At 36.8% G+C, this 25,083-nt stretch overlaps 1 protein-coding gene across 2 annotated transcripts; it reads right to left on the bottom strand.

Moving 5' to 3' along the window:
- Nucleotides 1-1,991: 1,991 nt before the first annotated feature.
- Nucleotides 1,992-19,738, bottom strand: LOC123749997 (transmembrane protein 87A). 2 transcript variants are annotated; one of them, XM_045732129.2, is made up of 14 exons: nt 19,564-19,738; nt 18,658-18,816; nt 17,891-18,028; nt 17,370-17,493; nt 16,429-16,626; nt 16,112-16,249; nt 15,574-15,736; nt 10,930-11,047; nt 9,521-9,714; nt 8,840-8,969; nt 7,999-8,148; nt 7,495-7,547; nt 6,475-6,502; nt 1,992-3,717 (listed from the first exon to the last, which is right to left on the bottom strand). In XM_045732129.2, the coding sequence occupies exons 1-14, from the start codon at nt 19,651-19,653 to the stop codon at nt 3,676-3,678; spliced, it is 1,725 nt and encodes a 574-aa protein (XP_045588085.2). In that variant the 5' UTR covers nt 19,654-19,738; the 3' UTR covers nt 1,992-3,675. The 2 variants fall into 2 exon arrangements, with proteins under 2 accessions (XP_045588085.2, XP_069190248.1); XM_069334147.1 differs by having other exon boundaries at nt 7,495-7,543; nt 7,995-8,148; nt 19,564-19,737.
- Nucleotides 19,739-25,083: the final 5,345 nt, after the last annotated feature.

Below are 25,083 nucleotides of genomic sequence, written 5' to 3'. Positions count from 1 at the left end.
GTAATAAAGAAAGCACACATCTTGAAAGTAATTATTCCATAAACAAATTTATTTTAAATGGAAGACTAGCAACATTTTTACATATATTGTATCAAAGTGAAATTAAAAATCCACATCACTAGTACACTTTATATAATATATATATATATATATATATATATATATATATATATATATATATATATATATATATATATATATATATATATATATATATATATATATATATATATATATATATATATATATATATATATATATATATATATACATATATATATATATATAATAATCTTGCTATTTAATAAGTTGTAATCATAACAATCATTCACAAACTATTGCTTGTAAACCAACTACAATATGCCATCCTACTTATCTTTCTGCTGTATTCTTACAACACTTTTAAACTTCCTTGTCTATTTTCTTTATTTACATTTTCCTAATCAATGCTTATGAAGACTTAAGTGTCTACATGTTATTACTTCACAGTGAAAGACGGTAGTAATGGCTCCATTTACACCATGCATCATTGTTCATTTTAATACAGGAAAAAAAGGGGGAAAAAAGATTGACAAGTGTCATGTTTGCGCTTTTCTTTATCAATTTCTATTAATTCTACTTTAATGCAGTTTGCTTATTTATGTAATTACCTTTGGAGATTTTGCTTGTTCTCAAAAGGAAAATACAAACCTGATATTGAAAGACAAGAGGAAATATATTTCAGAAATGTTTTAATTATACTCATCACATATATGTACAGTACTGTACTCCAATTCAAATAAGCAAAATACTGGGTCTGATAATTCGGAAAAAAAAAGAATGCTTTAGTAATTCAGTGTTCAACCAAGTAGCTTGTGAGGTATTTTATATAACCGAGAACTCTGATGAGAAATATATTTGAACCGAGTACTCTTTACCCCTTGAAGCACAAACTAAAGAACCTTCTAAATCCATAGCAAATCAAAGCATCAATTGAGTGATATCAATATTAACAACACATTTGTGCACTTTGCAATAATCACCACTAAGTATATATATATTAATATCTGAATATACTAAAACCCAATTACAATGATAATGAAACACCAGATTGTGAAAGACAAACTAGAAAATATGAGACTAACTGAAAAATTGCATCTTAGGTTGCAAGCTGTGCCATTAGCAACATCTGCGGACAACTTAGCACTATCATCTGCCGAATCTTGCAATTAACATGCAAAATAGCATACATCTCTTATTTCTGACTAGCAATCAACAGCTTTAGAACAGCTATTTTATACAGTTTGACATTACTGAACAAATTAGTTCTTAATATATTAAATCAAAATACAAACTAAAACAATGTTATTCCCCCCAAACTAAAAGAATTCTTAACATACAGCAGTCTGAAAATAAGCACAGCTCAACCACAATTTCATGTACTGTATTGGTGATAACAGAAATCCTAACAGGTCCAAAACTTGTCATTTACTTTTATAACCCATTTACCTCCACAGCCTATGTTATATAATTTGTCAAATTACCATTACAATACATACATTACACACACACACACACACACACACACACACACACACACACACACACACACACACACACACACACACACAGTACTGCATATCTCACACCATGTGTTTGTATTCTATTTCAACAGACAGGAATAGTATCTATTTAAAAAAAAATCTGAATTTATATTAAACACTGGATACTGTAATGGAGTCAACATAGTGTTGAAGACAAAAGTACCCATCTAATTAGGAAGTCCAAGAGAGCGAGAAAGTTTATGCTTTGCATTCTTACAGTCAACAGCTTGCGTGAGGCACCTCTCCTTCATGCCTTCCTTGAAATCTAAGAGAGGAACACTAGCCCATTAAAAGAATAAAAGCCTATACACACTGAATAATGCACAGTACATATTAGTACCGTATTTAGTATTATCAATGATATCAAAGTTAGAACTTGTTCAAGGCATATTAATTAATTGCAACATATCATAAAATGAAATTTTATTTGTGTGGAATTTAACAATTATATTTTTGTTATACATTTTCCAGAATTTCAATATAAATACAAATGTTCTGAAATCACGATTTAACCTTCAGATGAAGTCACACAGGATAACAACAAATGTAACCACAATATATAATCCAGTGAAGTCTATTTAAACATAAACTTTCAGACATCCTCCCTTACAAAATATATCCACTGCTTTGATTTCCATACTAATGTTGAATGCTACTGCACGAAAGTCTCGCGTTCAATGTAGAGATACAGTATCTTGAGGTTATCTCGAGATGATTTCGGGGCTTAGCATTCCTGCGGCCCGGTCCTCAAGCAGGCCTCCTTTTCGTTATACACACCTCCAGGAAGCAGCCCGTGGCAGCTGTCAAACTCCCAGATACCTATTTACTGCAAGGTAAACAGGTGCATCAGGGGTGAAAGAAATATCCATTGGTTTCCTCCTCCAATGGGGATCGAACCCGGAACCTAAGGACTACGAATCCTGAGTGCTGTCCATTCAGCTGTCAGATCCCCTTGATGACAAAAGGAATAAGAAATTGATACGGTATTTGGAACCGCCTGTCTTCCACTAATAAGGATATATAAACAAATTAAAAGCAACAACTGATGGCCAAAATCTTAGTGACATATATTCACTGCGTACATCTACTCACTGGCAGCATGTTCGCACAATGAACAACAAGAATTATCAGCAGGGTTATGCTCTTTAAAACTGACAATTTTACCACGTGATATACATTTCATTTTACCAACATATCATTAAGTACAAGTACTGAACCAGGTAAAAAAATTTACCTACAGTTTTTTTTTTTTTAGCTACAATACTAACCACTAATTATTATTCTCTGAATAAACTAACCTAAATTCTAAATAAATAAAATTCAATAAACAAAAAATCAATGTTATTCCAATTACAGGATATAGTTTTATTTTGACCATATAAAGACCATTCCATACAACTTGTAAGTAATAGAAAATGTAACTCATAATAATTAGTCAGCATAGTTCATGAGCTGTCACCTATTTGCTAATCTTGACAGCTCACGAATGACGCAGACAGTGCTAGTTATCTGTATACACATTCCTCTAATACATCAAGAATGCTAACATTACACTAGGACATATAGCTAGAGAGAGAGACACACTATCAGGGGGAAAGCACCAAGCCATTATGACTATATAGCACTTGGAAGGGGTCAGGATAAGGATTAGTGATGGGACGGGGTCAGGAACCACTTCGACGGTAGGGAATTGAATGCTGACCTGCATGAAGAGAGACCGTCGCTCGACCGTCCAGCCCAAGTGGTTGGGCTAGGGAAAGTGCACAGCACATTAAAGCCTCATAAACCCTTATACCTCCAAGCAAGCATGTTCTTTTAGTATAAAAATAGTATGGACTATATACAAAAAACTTACTACTCTAACTCAGTAGACAATTATGTAAGGAAGGAATCTTATGCCCATGAACACTACCAGAACACAAAATAAATATATTTCAGTCATGCACACAATCAATCTATTCAAAAGCACAGATCTTGTTATTAAGAAAATGTGGGTATTCCACAGTATAAACAATCACATACACATACACACACTCACAAATAAGGAAAAGGACTTATTGGAATGGACTTGAATCACTGATATTTGTTGTCATCACTGCATTTTGGAGACCTCAAACTTTGAAGTAACAATTTCCTGGAAAAAACAAAAAATTATTAATTATTTTGATAACATTTCCCCACCATAGAGCAAACACAATATTATCAATTGAAATAAAATCAGACATAATTTGTTTATGTCTAATCAGATTACCGAGACCATGGGAGGTACTCCAAGTATCACTTTCCCAATGTATCTGAAGACAATAATTTCCTTAAATAATCTTAAAAAGCAAAGTACATTTTCAATCTTCTTACCCCCCTCCCCCCTTCTCAGTACCTCAAACCCTCCCTCCTGCAGCATACAATAAACTCCAATGTATATGCAGTTTTTATGTATCAGGATTTCCCAATATTTCATAAACTTCTTAAACAGGTTCAGAATTTCTTAAGCAGGTTCAGAACCTCTTAAACAGGTTCAGAACTTCTTAAGCAGGTTCAAACAGGTTTAAACCTTGGAACAATAAGGTTTCTAATTCTTCACTATAACTAATGAATATGAAATGTAAGGTAATTACATACAGCACTGTATAGAACAAATTTATGGAAACCCTACAAATTGTAATTGATTACTGTACTCTAAATGAGAACATGTGGTGTCGTAGAGCACTGTACTCTACCAGCAAAGTTACGTGATATACAAGTCACATGATACACAAAAGCTGCATTACACTACAGTATACGTATACAGCTATTCACCCTCCACATAATGCCTAACTAAATTCTGTCTGTAGAACCACAATTTTCCAGTCCATTAATACTGTATGCAATTATCATATTAACAGGTAACAGAATAAGGTAACCCAACTTCAGAAAAGGTTACAACGACTATTAAACGCAGACTTCTCTAGAATGCTGAATGTACAGTACTGTACTTGCATGTCCAAATTAACCTCTTCCTTGTGTGTTCAGGATATGCAGAATAGAACCAGTGAAGAGTAGAGGTGCCATAGGCACAATCAGAGAACACTGTACAGTATAAACATCAGAGGTCCGCGGTTGTTCAATGTCCTACCAGAGACTATAAGAAATATTGCCGGAACAACCGTGGACATCTTCAAGAGAAAACTAGACTGTTTTCTAAAAGAAGTTCCGGACCAACTGAGCTGTGGTGGGTATGTGGGCCTGCGGGCCAAGCAACAGCCTGGTGGACCAAACTCTCACAAGTCAAGCCTGGCCTCGGGCCGCTCCAAGCAACAGCCTGGTGGACTAAACTCTAAGTAAAGCCTGGCCTCGGGCTGGGCTTGGGAAGTAGAAGAACTCCTAGAACCCCCACCAAGTAGGTATCAAGCGGGGGAGTTTACCATATTTAAACAAAATAAGTGTGTATACTATAGAATTGACTGGCATTCTGAAATTTCTTATAAAACTTAAAACTCTCTAGAAAGAGGTAAGGAAAAAATTATATAACTGAGCTTTATCTAACAGCATTTTAAATACCCTGTACATAAAACCACTCAACTAAAGCAACTTTCATTAAGTAAAACTTCCTTTATATTACAAAGTATTTAAGCCTGATATAGTGCCTGACTAATATTAGGATATTAGTCTTCAATTTCCATAATAAAGCAGCTAAATAAAAATGTGTGATTATATGCATTGCTCTGAAATGTATGATAACCAAACCACACCAGAAGATGAGATGATGACTTTCAGTCCGTCCTGAACGTCGATTAATCTTCTTGGACCTGATAATGGTCCAGAACAGACCGAAACATTGTCATCTCCTCATCTTCTGATGCGTGGTTCGGTCATCACATCTTCAGCCACGTTATTGTGACTCATCATCTGCTCTCTGAACTGTAGTTTGCATGTGAGGGCATTAATGTGATCTAATAATGTGGCAGCTTTATCATTAATAACAGTACCTTGTAATAACCCCAAACTACACCCACACTTATTACTGAACTATCATTATCTTTTATATCTTCATTTTTATACACTGCGTAATCTTTTTAAATACAAATGTTATATTTCTTGGTTTTACATTCTTCAAGCAACCTGTATTGAAGAATACAGGTTGCTTGATATTATTATTAAAAAGTAATAATTTACTTCATTATTACCCTAATACCGACAAGTCTCAACAACCGGAGCGCAACACCACAGTCTCCCGAGACTGCAGGATAACTACTATTACTGTACTCTAGCAGCTCGCTTCAATAACATACACGGTCACATTGATATGACAAAATACAATACTAACAATATCCTAAACAGCTTAAATAGAAAAGTATATTCTATATCTTTCTTAGTCATATAACCTAACCACTTAGGCTGGACAGTAGAGCAATGGTCTCTCTTCATGCAGGTCGCCGTTCAATCCCCGACCGTCCAAGTGGTTGTGCACTATTCCTTCTCCCCCCCCCCCAATCCTTATCCTGACCCCTTCCAAGTGCTATATAGTCATAATGGCTTGGTGCTGTCCCTTGAAAATTCCTTCCCATCCTCTACTTATTTACGACTCTTAAGTCATATAACTTAACAATTTAATTTGGTTTGTCTATGGTAGGAAGCATAAGCCTGCCTCTACTGTCCCTCCCCAGGATGAAACCCCACAACAGTTGCCTAACTCCCAGGTACCTACTTACTGCTGGGTAAACAGAGGCATTAGGCAAGAGAAAATGTACCCAACCATTCCTGTCGCACCTGGGAATCAATCCCGGGATCCCCCCAACTGTGAGTTGAGAATGAAGCCAACTGTACTATGAGACCCTATATGTGTGTTATAGGTTACTAGCAATATGCTGACTAATCTTTCAAATAACTGAATCAATGTTTATCAACATCTTACCTCATCTGAGTCAAGGATGGGAAGTGCACTGAAAAAGAAAGAACATAAAATATATAAAAAATACAATCATGTTTGGTTCCTATAAAAATCAACTATTATTTAGAAACAATTAAAATTAAAACAGCAGAGATTAATAATTTGTGTAGTACTGTATAGATAATGTGAGAAGTTTAGGGAGGTGAAGAGAAGAGTGACTGTCAGGGCAGCATAGCATGTAGAATGCATGCCGGTGGAAGGAAGCGTGAACACATGTAAGCATGCGTGCCAGTGGAAAAAAGCGTGAACACGTGTAAGAATGCATGCCGGTGGAAACAAGCGTGAACGCGTGTAAGAATGCATGCCGGTGGAAACAAGCGTGAACACGTGTAAGAATGCATGCCGGTGGAAACAAGCGTGAACGCGTGTAAGAATGCATGCGGGTGGAAAAAAGCCATCATATACAGTACGTGTAACAATACATGCCTGTGAAAAAAGCGTGAACATGTGTAAGAATGCTGCCGAGTGCAAGGTGAAGAGGCAAACAATTAAAGTGACAGGCAGACTTTAAGTATCAACAATGAGCACTTGGTAACAAGACATGATACATATTGATAGTGCATGTTGCTAGCAGAATGATTATAGGTTATGAGCATTGACAGTGGAAAGAGCCACAGGCTTCTGATTAATCAGCATCTTCCAATGAACAAATATGAAATATCTGATAAGTCTAGGAGAATCTACTCACTTTACCAAGGCTTAAATTAATGATACACACTTGTGCAGTGATCAGTCATGTTGTGACTGATCCGTTCCGTCTAACATAAGCTACACATCATACAACAAATTACAAGTACTGTATTCATACAGTATATTTTCTGAGTAGATGTACATCTCATTTTGCCAATTAACTAGATTCATACAGCAATCTTAAAGGATTAGCATTAAATCCTATCACAAACTGCACAAAGATAAACGAATGATTAAAATGATTAAATAGATTTAACACAAAAGCACTGTACACAACTATAGTTAACATCTTACGTGTCTGCAAGGGATGATGGGATGTTCTCCTCTACCCACTTCAAGTCATCTTCCTGGAATGACACCAAGAAATAGATGGATATTCAATTATGGTAAGAAGCATGAAAACTTACATATACTATTATTAAGTTTATATAGAGAAAAGAATTTGCTGAAACTTCCCAAGCATTATTGGACTAGGCAGTAGAGCGACGATCTCGCTTCATGCAGGTCAGCGTTCAATCCCCGACTGTCCAAATGGTTGGGCACCATTCCTTTCCTCTGTCCCATCCTAAATCCTTGTCCTGACCCCTTCCAAGTGCTATATAGTCATAATGGTTTGGCACTTTCCCCCCCTAATAGTTCCCTCTAGAGTTCCATTATCCCTTAATTTATTATCCCTGTCCGTTATGCATTCACAATAGCGTAAATAGATGTCGACGTGAACGATTATCATAATCTTCCTCTTTTATTCAAGAAGCAAATCCCGGATACAGTATAAACAATCACAGCTAAACAACTTGCCACAGAACGGGATTCTCGTGGAGAAGACGTAGTAGAAGTGCGCGTGTTCCTTAGCTTCATTGTGTCCGAAACATCTGCCATCAGCTTCTCAGACTCTTCCTCATCATCAGCATCAGAACCATCATCTAACAATGGTGTAAATGCGAAGCGCTGCAATGAAAAAAAAAAAAAAAAACAGTTAAGCCAATGCAGAGGGATATTATATCACCTTTTTTATTATGCTGTTTCTCACCTGTTTGGAGTAACTGGGTGCAGCCAAAAAAATAAATTGGGTTTTGAGTGCAGCAAAATGCTCATTCTGAGCTGGACTCTTAGAACCGGCCACTTTTTTGTTGGCAGTTTGGCACTTTTTTGTTAGGCATTTTGGATTTGTTTGTGTGTGTGTTGGACACTATGGATATTCTTTGGTGTGCGTTCTGAATTTTCTTTGTTTGGAGTTTGGGTCTGAGGTGTATGGAAAGAAGGATGTTGTGTGTATATGTATAATATATAATAGTAGACATAAATATTGCGCTAAAATTCAAATATTTCATAAATCTGTGCGGACAAAACAAGACATGCTAAAGCTACATTTCAGAAATGTTTTATACACTAACTGGTTAATTACACACATTTCTCATTATTCATGAAACTGCATTTATTCAAACAATGGTCTACAGATAAACATTTGACTTTATAATTTGTATATGAAAATAAGACTTACGAATAACAGAACACTACATTAAACGACAAGATTTAAACAGGTATTGTCTTTCTGACAAACCTCATTCTTAATACATATTTTACACTAATAATGCAGATTGAATGTTTCCGAGTGAACATAAAGTAGAATTTAACGTACCTGATTATTATTGGAGGGTCGCCAGAGAACCATGATCACCAGCAGGACAATGGCAAAGAGGACGTGCCAATATGCATCATCTACCCACAGCTCCTTCCAATCAGTCAGGCATGCCTCAAACTGATGATACCTGAGTTACCATGAGAAAAGATTAAAATAGAAGCATTATTTGTAATTACCTATATTACCAGTCCATGTATTTAAAGTCCAAGTACACCAGTCCATGTATTACAAGTCCAGGTACATCAGTCCATGTATGACCAGCCCATGTATTCTGAAATTCTCAGCACTGTGGTCAGATGTATCTCTGAGACACAAGCATGAACTGGGACATAATTAGCCAAATAATAACATAATTGACTATTTTACGGTTCCCCATTATCAGGGAATGGAGGCCTGTTAGGCAGTCTTTAAGACCCGCTTGGCTAATGAGTAACCTTCCCCAGAATGCATCTATTTACTACCAGGTTAACACAGGAATTAGGTGTAAGTCATGTCTAAACATCTGGTCTTGTGTGGAAACTGACCCAGGATTGTTTCGTTATGAATTGACTTTTTTTTACATGATTTTGAACTTTTTTTCTAACTGGTAAGTAAATTGAGAATTTATAAATTCTTATAAACCTCTCCAGTTTCATACTATAAAAACTTTTACTGTAGTACATATTTTTAGTTATTTACCTGATTGACCAAAGCATGAAGATAACAGAAGCCACTACAGCAAACGCAAGTGTGTTGGTGAAATGTCTATAAAGCGAGAGCTTCACCAAGTTACGCCTGAGGCGGAGGGTGCGTGTTGTCTGGACTAGGGCAGTGAAGATCCAAAAACAGATGGCAGACTCTAGCAGGGACAGTGGTAAGGATGCAAGTAGAACCTAGAAAAGTTGAATAGGACACACTATAAGGTACCTCCAATTTTATAATTTACACAAAATATAAATTAATATTATACCTTCCTTTACAGTATTGTATTACTAAATTCTTAAGTACTGTACTCTATACCTGTTTTTAGAATAGGTCACTGCTAAGACAAAATTATCCACTCAACAATGCACAACCTCAAAGAAAATCATCACAGCGCGCTCAAAATATAGTGGAAAAACTGCTTGAACAGAACAGCTCATTTTGGGCCCTTGCCCATCTATTGCATCCGATGTTCCATTACTTCTGATCTCTCTTTTGTTTTGTTTTTTACTCAATTTTATCTATACTGTAGTTTGTTCATAATTATTAAAATTTTGCTTGTACAAGTGACAGATTGCACTCTTTGCACATACAAAACTTTGCAACCAAAATACCTTTGAAAAAATCCCAATTTGAGCAATATGGAAAATACCTTTCTCAGTAAACAAATCCACAAGAGCTGTGATGAGGGTTCGAAACTATGCGTTGTTCGAACCTTTCTGAGTGGATCATGCAACTGCTTCCTAAGGCATGATGTACTGCATTCATTGGAGAGCAGTCAGACTAGATAAACTAGTTTGCTAGACAGACTATTGCCATCTTGTGGCAAGTTATGCATCTTCATTACAAGCCTTGGCTTGTAATGAAGTCATTCGACTTGAGAATGGTCCAGGACAGACCAAAATGTCGTCGTCCCTTCACTTTCTAGTGTGTGGTTTGGTCAACATATTTCAACCACGTTATTGAGACTCCTCGTCTGCAAACCTTAGCTCTCTTAAGATTTGGTGTCATATCCATGGTGATGGACCAAGATATGATCTCCTTTATGTCTCACCGTTGGACTATGAGACAAAGATAATTTGCGCTTTTTGTTGTCTTAATGGGAGCTCTGAGCAAACACAATGTGATTGATCAAAAACATGCCAAAGTAAGTAAAGGGACTATGAAGAGGTATGAGGATGTCTTGTGTTGGTAAAAATGTTATTAGGAAAAGGTTGCCTGTATCACTAGCATCTGGCCATGTAAATGCCTCTGCAGGCAATATACGCATTATAAATACCTGCACTGCTAGATAAAACAAAACCCAAAAAAATGAGAGACACTTCAAAAATACAACATTTTGAACAAACTCCTTTATATAATTAAACTTAATTATGCAATGTATAACGGAAATACTGTTAACTTACCTGCCGATGAGGGTCGATTCTGGATTGGAGAGCCCGGGTACAACCCTCAATGCTTGCTAAAATAAAATACAGGAGACCTACTCCAACTACACGGTGAAGAACAATGCCCAACCGAGGTCTGCAATAATAAAGAAATGTGTCACATTTCTAACAAACCTATCAAAATATATACTGTCCTTTGATAATACTGTAACAAGATAGAATAGAATCTTCACAGTAAGGGAGCCGGTCGGCCGAGCGGACAGCACGCTGGACTTGTGGTCCCGGGTTCGACCCCGGGCGCCGGCGAGAAACAATGGGCAGAGTTTCTTTCACCCTATGCCCCTGTTACCTAGCAGTAAAATAGGTACCTGGGTGTTAGTCAACTTTCACGAGCTGCTTCCTGGGGGGTGGAGGCCTGGTCACGGACTGGGCCACGGGGACACTAAAAAGCCTCGAAATCATCTCAAGATAACCTCAAGAGTACCTATTTGGCTGTGAATAGATTTGCAGTTGTGGTTAGTGCAAGACAAAGGTCATTCACTTCTTCCTTAAAGCCTCCACCAAGCTTTTCTTCTTACCATATCCCACAAGTTTTTCCACTCACTGCTTTGTCACACACTAACCATGTCAACCCTAATTCTTTTGGGTCATCGTCTGCTCCTCCTCCTCCTTACCCTTAAATACAATCAAATATGTTGACCAGACCACTCACTAGAAGGTGAAGGGATGACGACGACGTTTCAGTCCGTCCTGCCACGTTACTTTTTGGTCCATACTTCAGCCACATTATTGTGACTCATTGTCTACATATGGATTCACTCAAATATATTCTGATCACCAGTCTTAATATCATTCTTTCATTCAGCATGTCCAAATCATCTCAGAAAAATTATTTAACAAAATGTGTACAAGGATAACATATGTGAATAACATGGTAGAGGCAGACAACCAGAATCTTGGAAATGAAGACTGGGATAATATATGAAAGAAAGGGTGGGAGGAGGAAGAGGGGAAAGGGAACTATAAAGAGTTCCAAGCCATTTTGGCGATATAGCACTTGGAAGGGGTCATGATAAGGATTTGGGATGGAACGGGGGAAAGGAATTGTGCCCGAACACCTGGATAGTCGGGGATTGAACGCCGACCGGCATGAAGCGAGACCATCGCTCTACCGTCCAGCCCCAAAAGGTTGGTCAGAGGTCAGAGTATTTGAAACAATGAAAAGTTAACACAGTAATAAAGCTTCCAAGAAAAGCTTATGCTGTGACTACACACTTAGAGTAAGATCCCAGGAGAAAATATGGCATTAGGGCTAGACAATTTCCTATTCCTTCCACCACCACAACTTAACTCTTGGCCACTATCACTTTGAACATTCTCTCTCACACCTTAATATAATTTTCAACTAATCTACATGACTATTTCACTCTGCTAAAACAACTATCATATGTATACATCAAATTTGATTTATTATTTGTGAAAAACTTTCAGGAAAAGTATGAGAAATTAATAGTTTGTTCTGCATAACTTTCTGTGTTTATTTCCAAATTTTATTGATTTAACACCTCGATAAAACAAACCAGTTGAAAAATTCTTAATTATAAAATGTGAGATATTTAATAAAAACAAATACATATATATATTATATATATATATATATATATATATATATATATATATATATATATATATATATATATATATATATATATATATATATATATATATATATATATATATATATATATATATATATATATATATATATATATATATATATATATATATATATATATATATATATATATATACTATGTCGTACCTAGTAGCCAGAACGCACTTCTCAGCCTACTATGCAAGGCCCGATTTGCCTAATAAGCCAAGTTTTCATGAATTAATGTTTTTTTGACTACCTAACCTACCTACCTTGACCTTGAGGTGCCTAACTGTGACCTAATCTAACTTTTTTGGCTACCTAACCTAACCTATAAAGATAGGTTAGGTAGGGTTGGTTAGGTTCGGTCATATATCTACGTTAATTTTAACTCCAATAAAAAAAAATTGACCTCATACATAATGAAATGGGTTGCTTTATCATTTCATAAGAAAAAAATAGAGAAAATATATTATTTCAGGAAAACTTGGCTTATTAGGCAAATCGGGCCTTGCATAGTAGGCTGAGAAGTGCGTTCTGGCTACTAGGTACGACATATATATATATATATATATATATATATATATATATATATATGCGGAAAATCCACATATATAGTTCACAGAGAAATATGAAATGAGGTGAACGTTTCGGCTTGTTAAAGCCTTTGTCAGCACCAGACTGACTAAGGAGAAGGGAGAAGGGGGAGGATATATAGGCCGACACCTGACCAACCCATCCCTAGGGTTGGTCAGGTGTAATTAACCAAAAACAGGTATAACTTAGCTTAGAATGGTCAAAGAGGATTAAGCGGTCAGAGAATAAGGATAAAAGAATAAAGAAAAGCCTCATGAATTTATTCTTTTATCCTTATTCTCTGACCGCTTAATCCTCTTTGACCATTCTAAGCTGTTATTCCTGTTTTTGGTTAATTACACCTGACCAACCCTAGGGATGGGTTGGTCAGGTGTCGGCCTATATATCCTCCCCCTTCTCCCTTCTCCTTAGTCAGTCTGGTGTTGACAAAGGCTTTAACAAGCCGAAACGTTCACCTCATTTCATATTTCTCTGTGGATTTTCCGCATAAAATGATCAGTGTTTTGTGATCGTCAATTGCATGCATGCATGCATGCATGCATGCATATATATATATATATATATATATATATATATATATATATATATATATATATATATATATATATATATGTATATATATATATATATATATATATATATATATATATATATATATATATATATATATATATATATATATATATATATATATATATATATATATATATATGTCGTACCTAGTAGCCAGAACGCACTTCTCAGCCTACTATGCAAGGCCCAATTTGCCTAATAAGCCAAGTTTTCATGAATTAATTGTTTTTCGACTATATAACCTACCTAACCTAACCTTACCTAACTTTTTTGACTACCTAACCTAACCTAACCTATAAAGATAGGTTAGGTTAGGTTAGGTAGGGTTGGTTAGGTTCGGTCATATATCTACGTCAATTTTAATTCCAATAAAAAAATTGCCCTCATGCATTATGAAATGGGTAGCTTTATCATTGCATAAGCAAAAAATTAGAGAAAATATATTAATTCATGAAAACTTGGCTTATTAGGCAAATCCGGCCTTGCATAGTAGGCTGAAAAGTGCGTTCTGGCTACTAGGTACGACATATATATATATATATATATATATATATATATATATATATATATATATATATATATATATATATATATATATATATATATATATATATACATATATATATATATATATATATATATATATATATATATATACATATATATATATATATATACATATATATATATATATATATATATATATATATATATATATATATATATATATATATATTTTATTAAATATGACCGAAAAAGTAAGATTAATAATTCTAACACGAATTTTCTCAATCTTTCGTACATTATGCTTCACTGTTGGAGGTAAATCAAAAATCACTTCTCCAAAATTCATTTTTATTTCTAGTCTGACGCGACACGGGCGCGTTTCGTAAAACTTATTACATTTTCAAAGACTTCACAAATACTGAAGATTATTTGTGAAGTCTTTGAAAATGTAATAAGTTTTACGAAACGCGCCCGTGTCGCGTCAGACTAGAAATAAAAATGAATTTTGGAGAAGTGATTTTTGATTTACCTCCAACAGTGAAGCATAATGTACGAAAGATTGAGAAAATTCGTGTTAGAATTATTAATCTTACTTTTTCGGTCATATTTAATAAAATATGTCTACAGGAAAGACTGCTACCAAAATATACTAATATATATATATATATATATGTCGTACCTAGTAGCCAGAACGCACTTCTCAGCCTACTATGCAAGGCCAAATTTGCCTAATAAGCCAAGTTTTCATGAATTAATTGTTTTTCGACAACCTAACCTACCTAACCTAACCTAACCTAACTTTTTCGGCTACCTAACCTAACCTAACGTTTAAAGATAGGTTAGGTTAGGTTAGGTAGGGTTGGTTAGGTTCGGTCATATATCTACGTTAATTTTAACTTCAATAAAAAAAATTGACCTCATGCGTAATGAAATGGGTAGCTTTATCATTTCATAAGAAAAAAATTAAAGAAAATATATTAATTCAGTAAAACTTGGCTTATTAGGCAAATCGGGCCTTGCATAGTAGGCAGAAAAGTGCGTTCTGGCTACTAGGTACGACATATATATATATATATATATATATATATATATATATATATATATATATATATATATATATATATATATATATATATATATATATATATATATATATATATATATATATATATATATATATATATATATATACATATATATATATATATATACATATATATATATATATATATATATATTTATTTTTATTTATTTATTTTTTTTTTTTGAGATATATACAAGAGTTGTTACATTAATTTTTCATCATCCATTCACTAAAAACCTTTACTTACTTGACAATACCAAAACCCAAAGAAACTATAATGACGAGCATCCGTGCTAGTGTCCGCTTTGCGCAAGAAACTAGCTCGGCAAAGATGATCAGCCCAGACACACTGAAGCCTCGCTTGTTGATGCTGCTGTATTCCGCTGTGAAAACAGCTTTCTCCAGCATCCCTGAATTGGGGAAATAAAACACTGGTGTGAAGCTATTAATGGCAATAGGGTTAGTTTTCCATTTTGTTAAATATAATCTTAATAGTCTGCAAGGCAATCTTATGGTTAGAAGTTCCTTTTTACCATAAGATTGGTTAGAGGATCTCTCATGGATCTTCCTTTCCTTGAGAGTAGGTCAGCGTGTGTAGTATCCTCCTTAGAAATTTAAAGTTTAAGTTTCCATTTACTGGCTTTGCAAAATGACAGTAAGGAGAACGAGGCTTCAGCAAGATTGAATAAGCAGAAAGAAAGTAAATTACAGAGGAACAAATATTGGGGGAGAAAAGAGCTAAAAGGTAATAACCACAGTTTTGCAACTACCAAGAAAATGCTTACCCAAGAAAATGACGGCTCCAATCCAGTACTGAACCCTCAGCAACTCCCGCCAGCGTATAGCAGACATGATGAGCCAGGCTATACCATACACCAAATATACCACACACATTGCAGCATAGAATCCAAGAAGTGGCCAATCTAAACAAGATAAAAGTTTCAGTATTACCTTCACAAAATATAACTTGTTATCCCATCACCTTTCTAGTAAAAGTACTCTACTGGCAATATCTCATTAAATTTAGCATACAGTACTGTACAAAAAATCCAAAACGAGACTTAACTCGTGTTAACCATAGCCTCTCTGAAATGTCACTCACCAACAGCTGAGAGATATCCATAGTCACTTTGCATTTCAATATCAATAGTTGCAACATATGATACATTTTCTGGAGGGCTTAATTCAGCACTGGTATGCACAACCAACAGATAAACACCATCGTTGTGCACAACAGCGACTGGATGGTTGGTGCTGCGAAAACCCCCAGGGCTGATTTCAGCTGTTAAATTGCGAGAATCTGTTGAAGACGAAATCCTTTATAAAACATTATTGCACTGAAAACATAATATATCAACAATCATTTCAGTACACATTTTCCATAATGCAACATTTTACATATTGATGATCTCCGATGTAGGTAAGAGTTTTCCCATCATATGCTTCCTTTAAATGTGTATTTGAGGGTGGGGTGTGGAGATGGGGGAGGGTGGTGTGTGGAGGTGGAGAAAGGTGGTGTGTGGAGGTGGAGAAAGGTGGTGTGTGGAGGTGGAGAAAGGTGGTGTGTGGAGGTGGAGAAAGGTGGTGTGTGGAGGTGGAGAAAGGTGGTGTGTGGAGGTGGAGAAAGGTGGTGTGTGGAGGTGGAGAAAGGTGGTGTGTGGAGGTGGAGAAAGGTGGTGTGGGGAGGTGGAGAAAGGTGGTGTGTGGAGGTGGAGAAAGGTGGTGTGTGGAGGTGGAGAAAGGTGGTGGATGTAGACGGGATGGTGGTATGTGAGGCAGGGAAGAGTGTAGATGGGAGAGGGTGGTGTGTGGAGACGGGGAGAGTAGAGCGTGCAGATGTGAAAGGTGGGCACGAGTGTGGGTTGTCCTGGACAATGCTGGGTATCCCATCTAGTATACAATAAGCCAGATTCACCCCAAATGACATAATCCATCATCTACAGGTTAAAATATATCTGGTGGCCGGATGTGGATCAGTTCCAATTAATCCGTTTCACTGGGAGTTCACAATACTTGGGTTGCAGTAAGGTTCCGATATTTAACCTTTAGTCACTGGAGTGTCCTCTTCCTCATCTGTGTCCTTCACTTTTCCATCAATCTCTGAATGAGGTTTCACTGCATCAGAATCAGCTTTCACTATCATTGCTTTGTCAATGTCAATTTCGTCCTAGAATTAGAAGAAAAAGAAATGCTACAAAAATTGGGGATTTTTTTATCTTTAGAGCATTCATTAATTATAGTCTAATATGAAAACCATTTCAAAAGTAGTCAGTAAAGGCATTATAGACAACAAAAATTAAAAATTTAACTGCTAATCAGAAAAAAGTTAAAACAATATTTGGTAAACATTATTTCCTCAATAACATTAACGTGTTAAATTACATTTTTATATTAACTTTTCTGCTCATAAAGAGTATTATACACTAGAGAACAAAGCACATGCTCTGATACGTTACGGGCCGTGGTCGGCACAATGTTTATACCTGTCACTTAACAACAAAATAAGATATTTTACAAATAACTCGCAGTTCCAATTACTGTATACTGTATTCCATCTCACTTACCAAGACTATAGTGCTGTCACAGTTATATAGCACTGGACTGGGTTTCACATAAGCAACATCATACTTGAGAGAATCTGCAGATACAGCTGTTTCTTCAGGGTTATTGTAGTATGATTTAAATAGTTCTCTTTCTGTATTCTGTGTTGGGAGAGAGTCACATCTAAATATAAGTCATCCTTCAAGATAATGGGAACTCTCAATATCTAAGATGGAAAATACCATGCAAGACCTCAAGAAGCTTAGAAGTACAGTATATGGCAAATGAAGACTATTGATCTAAATTTTCTAAACCTGTAATGATTGCAATTTAAGAAACAACTAACAGTTATTACAACCTGACTGATCAGATGACAGTTTTAAAACTAATCAAGTTCTTGAAGTCATTGCTATACCCCACAATATGTTTTATACTTCCTGAGAACATAACCCAAGACATTTACATGACATTTACCCAGGGCTAAGAAATTCACAGCATATTTATTCAGGAATAAAATATTTACACTACCTGTATGTTCTCAGTCTGCTTTTATAATACTGGTACCTTCACCATTCCTTACTACAGTACAATGTCATTATTTTGTACAAAATACAAACCTTAAGTATTCTCCGGGTGTAAAGTATGAGACACCTTATCTAAGCCTTAAAAAATTATAGTGAGACTTTACGATATTCCCAGAAGTTTAGGGGTCTATACAAGCTTTGATTTACTTAATTTATTTCAATCACAATCACACACACAATGAAGTACAAAGTAATTGAACACAAACCTCACTAAAAATATACTCATTCCAACAAGGTGTTTTCCTCAACATCCAAGATATATTTATTTTCAAGAGTTTATTGGGGTCCACGACATCACACGTGACTTTTATATTGATCCGGCTGTCCTTGAACAAGCTCTTCTTCACTCCAACGTACTCGAGGCCCTGTACAGTACACAGACGAAAGTAGTTATCCAAACGTCTAAACTTGCCACCAGAACACTTTCATTTCTATATTATACTGTGCATATATATATATATATATATATTTATTTATATACCGTATACAGTATTATATATATTTTACATCCTACATTTTTCAGCTAACAGACCACATACAGCTTTTCAGACCTAACCTTACCCAACCTAACACACAAATATTGTCTAATATATATATTGTCTAGTACACATTGTCTACAAAATGGTTTAGCATAAAATGGCTCGCCTATAAAATTAAAAAAATTCAATTATTCCCGTCGTCGGGGACAGGAAGCCTGTAATCAACCTTATCAATGTTCCCGTAAGGCCATAACTACTCGCCTTCCCTACGATTTCCTGCCCTGCCCAGACTGAACTCCGATCCCTCGAATGCGAGTTGAGGATGTAGCCCACTGTGCTACAGAGCCCAAATGATGTGCAAAATAACTGAATTTACCTGTGTTACCATCTCTCTAGTGGCCTCGACGAGGGCAGGAAACCGGCGTCTTGTCAAAGGTCACCATTTGTCCTGATGATTTTATCCACCCCAGCCTACTCTACCAGATGTAAACCTGGTACAGTTTACCTAATCCTACCCTAATCCTGCCCCTAACAGTCTAAAAAGGCAACATTATCCCATAAGTAATTCATGTAAATTATTCTCCCCTGCCAACACACACGCCTAGATTAATCCCGAGGGAACACCATAATTACCGGTCTGGTGGTGAGATGCCATATTCCCTGCTCTGGGAACCCACAGACACACACCGCGAGCAACAGCGTCAATATCAGAGGTCCTTGCATCGTCAATTTTTTCCTCCTGAAACACCCCCGTCAAGTTGTCATATCTTTGCAACCATACAGCAGACGTCAACAACCAGCTGAAGAGCGGATAGGTGCCTCGAGAGCATTCCCGGGAGAGCCTGTTGACAATCCGGTAATCTACATATAGAATCCGGCGCTGCAAGTTCACCAGCTACGTCAACCTCATACCTTATACATTTTAGAAGGTTCATTCATCTATCACGACCAGCCTTAAAAATAACTATATTGGGTCGTAATTTAATTTTTTATGGGAAAAACACAAAAATGTAATAATTATATGAATGATAACGTATGATCACATATAATCCACCCAAGGGAAAGGACAAATATATATACAAAATGCATAAATATATCACAATCTCTCCATAATCTATAGATTTGATTTAACGCTGTATATATGTGTATGTATGTATGTATGTATGTATGTATGTATGTATGTATGTATGTATGTATGTATGTATGTATGTATGTATGTATGTATGTATATTATGAAGGATGACAGAGTTAGCTATGACAGGATGAGCTAGAGCTAGCTATGAATTCATTTAATATCTGTAGCGAGAAAACCTTATATACTCGCTCCATTATCTCATCATTTTAATGGCGTAACTAATTAGCACTAACTAGACAAGCTATAATCCTATCGCTATTTACAGGTAACAGTTCTTCCAGCCTCCTATCTTATTGGAGGGAGCTGAGGTGTAGTCACCATCTATAAGCAAGCGATATGAGAATAGAAAACGGGTTACGGGCTATTCATGTCCGTGCCACCTCTTGGGTGGCTTAACCTTTATCAATCAATCAGGTCGCGACACTCACGGGAGACATATCCCGTCACGCAGGGTGCAGTCGCACCTCCACAGATCTCCTGTAATGCTCCAAAAGGCCACCACTTACGGGCTATTCATGCCCGTGCCACCTTTTGGGTGGCTTAATCTTCATTAATCATCATTATAGAAAACAGTACAATTTCCAGTCAAGAATGCAGTTCTAACCGACCCCAAGACACTACAGCTTCGACACAGAACAGACAGCAAACTAGGACCGCATAGAGCTACAATGCTCTCCCACATAGAGCTCCGCGACTCCGGCCTCACTCAGCTCTCAGCTCTAGTGCTCCAAGCTCCGTCTCAACGTCTACGACACTGCTCAGCGTCACTAACCCGTACGCGATTAACCGACCCAGAGACCCTCTGCCTAAAATTATTTGCTAATCTTGCCAGTAAAATCCCACAGACTCAGACACATATTAACACATATCTCTCAGGCAGCTATCCAAACTCTCTTCTCCTTTCACCAATCATCCCGGCAGATGTTGTGTCCATCATACACTCTCTAAAAACCAAGGCAGGGAACACCAGTGAAATTCCGTCCATTGTGTACAAGAGAGCCTCCCATGCTCTTGCCCCACCCATAGCACTACTGTTCAACAAATCTATAGAGTGTCACACCTTCCCTGATATCCTCAAAAAAGCAAGAGTAACGCCAGTCCATAAAGGAGGCAATCCGGCGGACATAAACAATTATAGACCAATATCAAATCTACCCATTCTATCAAAAATATTTGAAAAAATTATTTACAAACAGCTCTATTCCTACCTCGTAAAATTCGACATACTCAGCCCCTGCCAGTTTGGCTTCCGGTCCCAAAAGAGCACCAACGATGCAATCATTAGTCTCCTTGACGTTATCTACTCAGCCCTTGACAAAAATGAGTTTCCGATTGGACTCTTCATTGACCTAAGAAAAGCCTTTGATACTGTTAATCACAACTACCTCTTACTTAAACTCCAGCATTATGGAATCCGAGGCCTTGCCCTTGACTACATCCGATCCTATCTTAGTGACAGACACCAATATGTAACCATCAATGATACAACTTCTTCCACTCTACCAATTACCGTTGGAGTGCCACAGGGCAGCATCTTAGGACCTCTTCTATTTCTTATATATATAAGCGATCTGCCTAATGTCTCTAATATTCTCAAACCTATATTGTTTGCTGACGATACTACCCTTATCTATTCAAACCTCAACCCACATACACTAAATAATGTTGTGAATAATGAATTAAAAAAAGTCCACTTATGGATGTCAACGAACAAACTAACATTAAACATCGAAAAGACTTACTACATCTTATTTGGAAGCAAATCATCAAATGCAATTCAGCTACAGATAGACAACATTAACATCAGTAATAAAAATGATGGCAAGTTTCTTGGCCTATTCCTAGACAAGAGACTCAACTTCAGCACCCACATTCAACACATAACTAAGAAAGTCTCTAAGACAGACATAATGTTGATGATTTGGTAGTTGTGCATTGTTATGTCTCACATGGGTGAAAAAAATGGTCACTGCTTGCATCACAAGCGGGGATGTTTCTGGCGGGGGAGAAAGAAACAATTGCGCAGCGCGTCCCGCGGCGTTGCGCGGGCAGTTTGCGCCCGTATAAATACGGGCGCACAATGGGGCTCCGCCTCACTCCGCCTGCCCTCGCCGCTGCCCTCGCAAAACCCCACCCTCCCCCCCTTTGCAAGCGGCTGCTTTTGTACCCCCGTCATGCTTTGCACAGTTGTCCCGATTGTCTCCCCACTGCATGTGGGAAGGGGGGTGCAGCGCCGGTCCCCAAGTGTCCCGCTGTCCGCAGCTAATACTTTGCCCAGTCTAGGTGCTAGTAAGCCCTACTTGTAGTCACACCCCCTTCTCCTTATCCATTAGGTCTTTTACAGCCTCTTGGCCGGGTACATTACGTGTTATGTGGTCTCTCACTTATTAGTTATTCTTTGTGTCCTGCCTGTTATATCCTAGTGTTATATAATTACTACACATTTGCACTCGGCCTTAATTCTAGTACCAGTTAACCTTTAGGTTTCTGCAGAATTAGTTTCCATGTCACTATAGGCTAAGGTCTCATACTTACTACGGGTGTACCTTTTAAGTTAAATCTAGTCCTTGGAATTGTTACTGTTAATTCTTACTTTATATATTTACTTTATATATTTACTTTATATATTTTAATATAAACGTTATATATTCCTTAAATTATATTTGAAACTTTGTATATTTTATCATAGCAATATGGAAGTTGTAGTTAAGGACCTGGTGACTATAGTGGGAGCCCTGAGGACAGAGTTGGACTCTCTGCGGGAGGAGGTGCGTCAGCTTAAAAAACAACGAGAAGTAACGAAGGAGGAGACCAGCAGTAAAGGGACCTCGTCTTGGAGAGTTGCGAAAGACAGGGGCCTTAAGAAGACTTTGATAAAGCCGCCTTCAAACGCCATAGCAACTTCAAATTCATTTGACGTTTTGGAGGACGAGTGCTGTGGAGAGACTGTGGATCGCGCAAAAGGGAAAGCAACGAAGAGAAAGGAAGCGCAGGCCCCTCAGAAAGTAAAGGAAGTACCTAAGCAAACATTAGTTGTGGGAGATTCCCAGATAAGGTATTTGGATAGAACGTTTTGTGCTAGAGATAGGGGGAACAGGTTAAGGGTTTGCTATCCCGGAGCTGGCATTGGTGATATTATAAACAACATGAATGATATTATGGCTGGTAATGGGAACAATCCCATTATTTGCATTAGCGTGGGAGGAAATGATGTTGGTCGAGTCAGGAGTGAGGAACTGATTCAGAGGTATAAAACAGCCATAGAGTTAGTTAGGAGCAAGGGAGGAATCCCGATCATATGTGGCATTCTTCCAATAAAGGGAGTGGGAAATGAATGGATATCGAGGGCACTTGGTGTCAATTGCCGGCTGGAAAGATATTGCAAATCAAATGCAATATCTTTCATAGACAACTGGGAACACTTCTATGGAAGAAATGAAATGTATGCTCGTGATGGGGTGCATCTATCGAGAGCTGGGGTTGTTGCTGTTGCGAACTCGCTAGAAGAAGTGGTTAGAGGTGTTTGTTTGGGTTTAAACTGTTAGTAGATAGAGGTATGGGAATTGATTTGGAGGAAGGAGGTAATAAAAGTATGTGTTTGTGGGAGAAAGGAATTGGCAAAACGATCAGGGAAAGAGAAGGTCCGCAAAATAACAATTCACTTAGGGTATATTACACTAACAGTAGAAGTCTAAGAAATAAAATTAACGAATTAAATGCTCTTGTCTGCACAGAAAAAATAGATATTATTGCACTTACCGAAACGTGGATGAATGTAGAAAATAGAGAACTATTAGCTGAATATCAAATATATGGATTTAAACTATTTCACACAGATAGATATATTAGACGAGGAGGTGGAGTAGCCATATATGTTAAAGACAATTTGAAATGTAGTCTCAAAGAGGGAATCAAAACAGAGCCACACTCAGAAACTATTTGGATTGAATTAAACGAAAAAGCTAATAATATTATAATAGGAGTAATATATAGGCCACCAAATTTAGACAGAATGGAAGCAAAGCATCTATGGGATGAAATATCTAGAGCATCTAGATCTAACAGTATTTATGTCATGGGTGACTTTAATTTTAGCGGAATAAACTGGTTGAACAAAACAGGGAATAGTGAAGCAGAAGATTTTCTAGAATTAATTGACGATTGCTTTCTTACGCAACACATTAAGGAACCAACACGGGAAAATAATATTTTAGATTTAGTGTTAACTAACAGGGAAACGCAAATTAATGACATCGAAATAGGGAGTGAGCTAGGGAGCAGTGATCACAAAGAAATCAGATTTAGCATAGAATGGAATAGACCAGTAGGAGAAAATTATGTTAAAGTGCCAGATTTTCGAAAAGTTGATTTTAATAGCCTAAGAAATTTTTTGGGTCAAATTGATTGGAAAGGCTTGGGTATGGGGTGTGGGCCGGTCTTGGAGCGAGACATGAACCCAGCGATAGGTGACTTAAATGGGGATTTCGATGTGGATTCAATATATAACTTATTTAAGAATATTCTAAACAAAGCACAGGAACGTAGTATACCATACAAATTGAATAGATCGTATACTAATGACCCAAAGTGGATAACAAAGAATTTGAAGAACCTTATAGGTAAAAAGAGAGCTTGGTACAAAAGGATTAAAAATGGGGAGGTCACTTTAGAACAGGAATTCGTACAACTGGTTAGAAATGTTAAAAAAGAGATAAGGAAAGCAAAAAGAAACTATGAAGTTCGCATAGCAGGGCAAGCAAAGACAAATCCTAAAGGGTTTTTTCAGTTATATCGTACTAAGACTAGGGAAAGGATAGGTCCATTAAAAACTGAGACAGGTCAAATAACAGATAGTGATGAAGAGATGAGTAGTATTTTTAATAAATATTTTGTATCTGTATTTACTAAAGAAGAACTTAACAATATGCCTTCAGCCGAACAAGTCTATGTGGGTGGGGACGAGGACAGGTTGACGAGTTTAGCAGTTACCAGGGAGGATGTTCTTAAACAAATAGTAA

The sequence above is a fragment of the Procambarus clarkii genome, chromosome 4 (assembly GCF_040958095.1).
Source record: "Procambarus clarkii isolate CNS0578487 chromosome 4, FALCON_Pclarkii_2.0, whole genome shotgun sequence".
Taxonomy (NCBI): Eukaryota; Metazoa; Arthropoda; class Malacostraca; order Decapoda; family Cambaridae; genus Procambarus; species Procambarus clarkii.
Note: the sequence above shows the minus strand (reverse complement) of the source record. Positions and strands in the feature narration are given on the sequence as shown.

Bases quoted from the DNA above. Each gene is read 5' to 3' on its own strand.
- LOC123749997 (XM_045732129.2), bottom strand. From the start codon at position 19,653: ATGCAAGGACCTCTGATATTGACGCTGTTGCTCGCGGTGTGTGTCTGT. The intron at 7,548-7,998 runs GCAAGTTGTTTA...GTGTCATTCCAG, and splicing joins CACGAGAATCCCGTTCTGTG to GAAGATGACTTGAAGTGGGT. The intron at 3,718-6,474 runs GTAAGATGTTGA...TGTTTTTTCCAG, and splicing joins CCATCCTTGACTCAGATGAG to GAAATTGTTACTTCAAAGTT.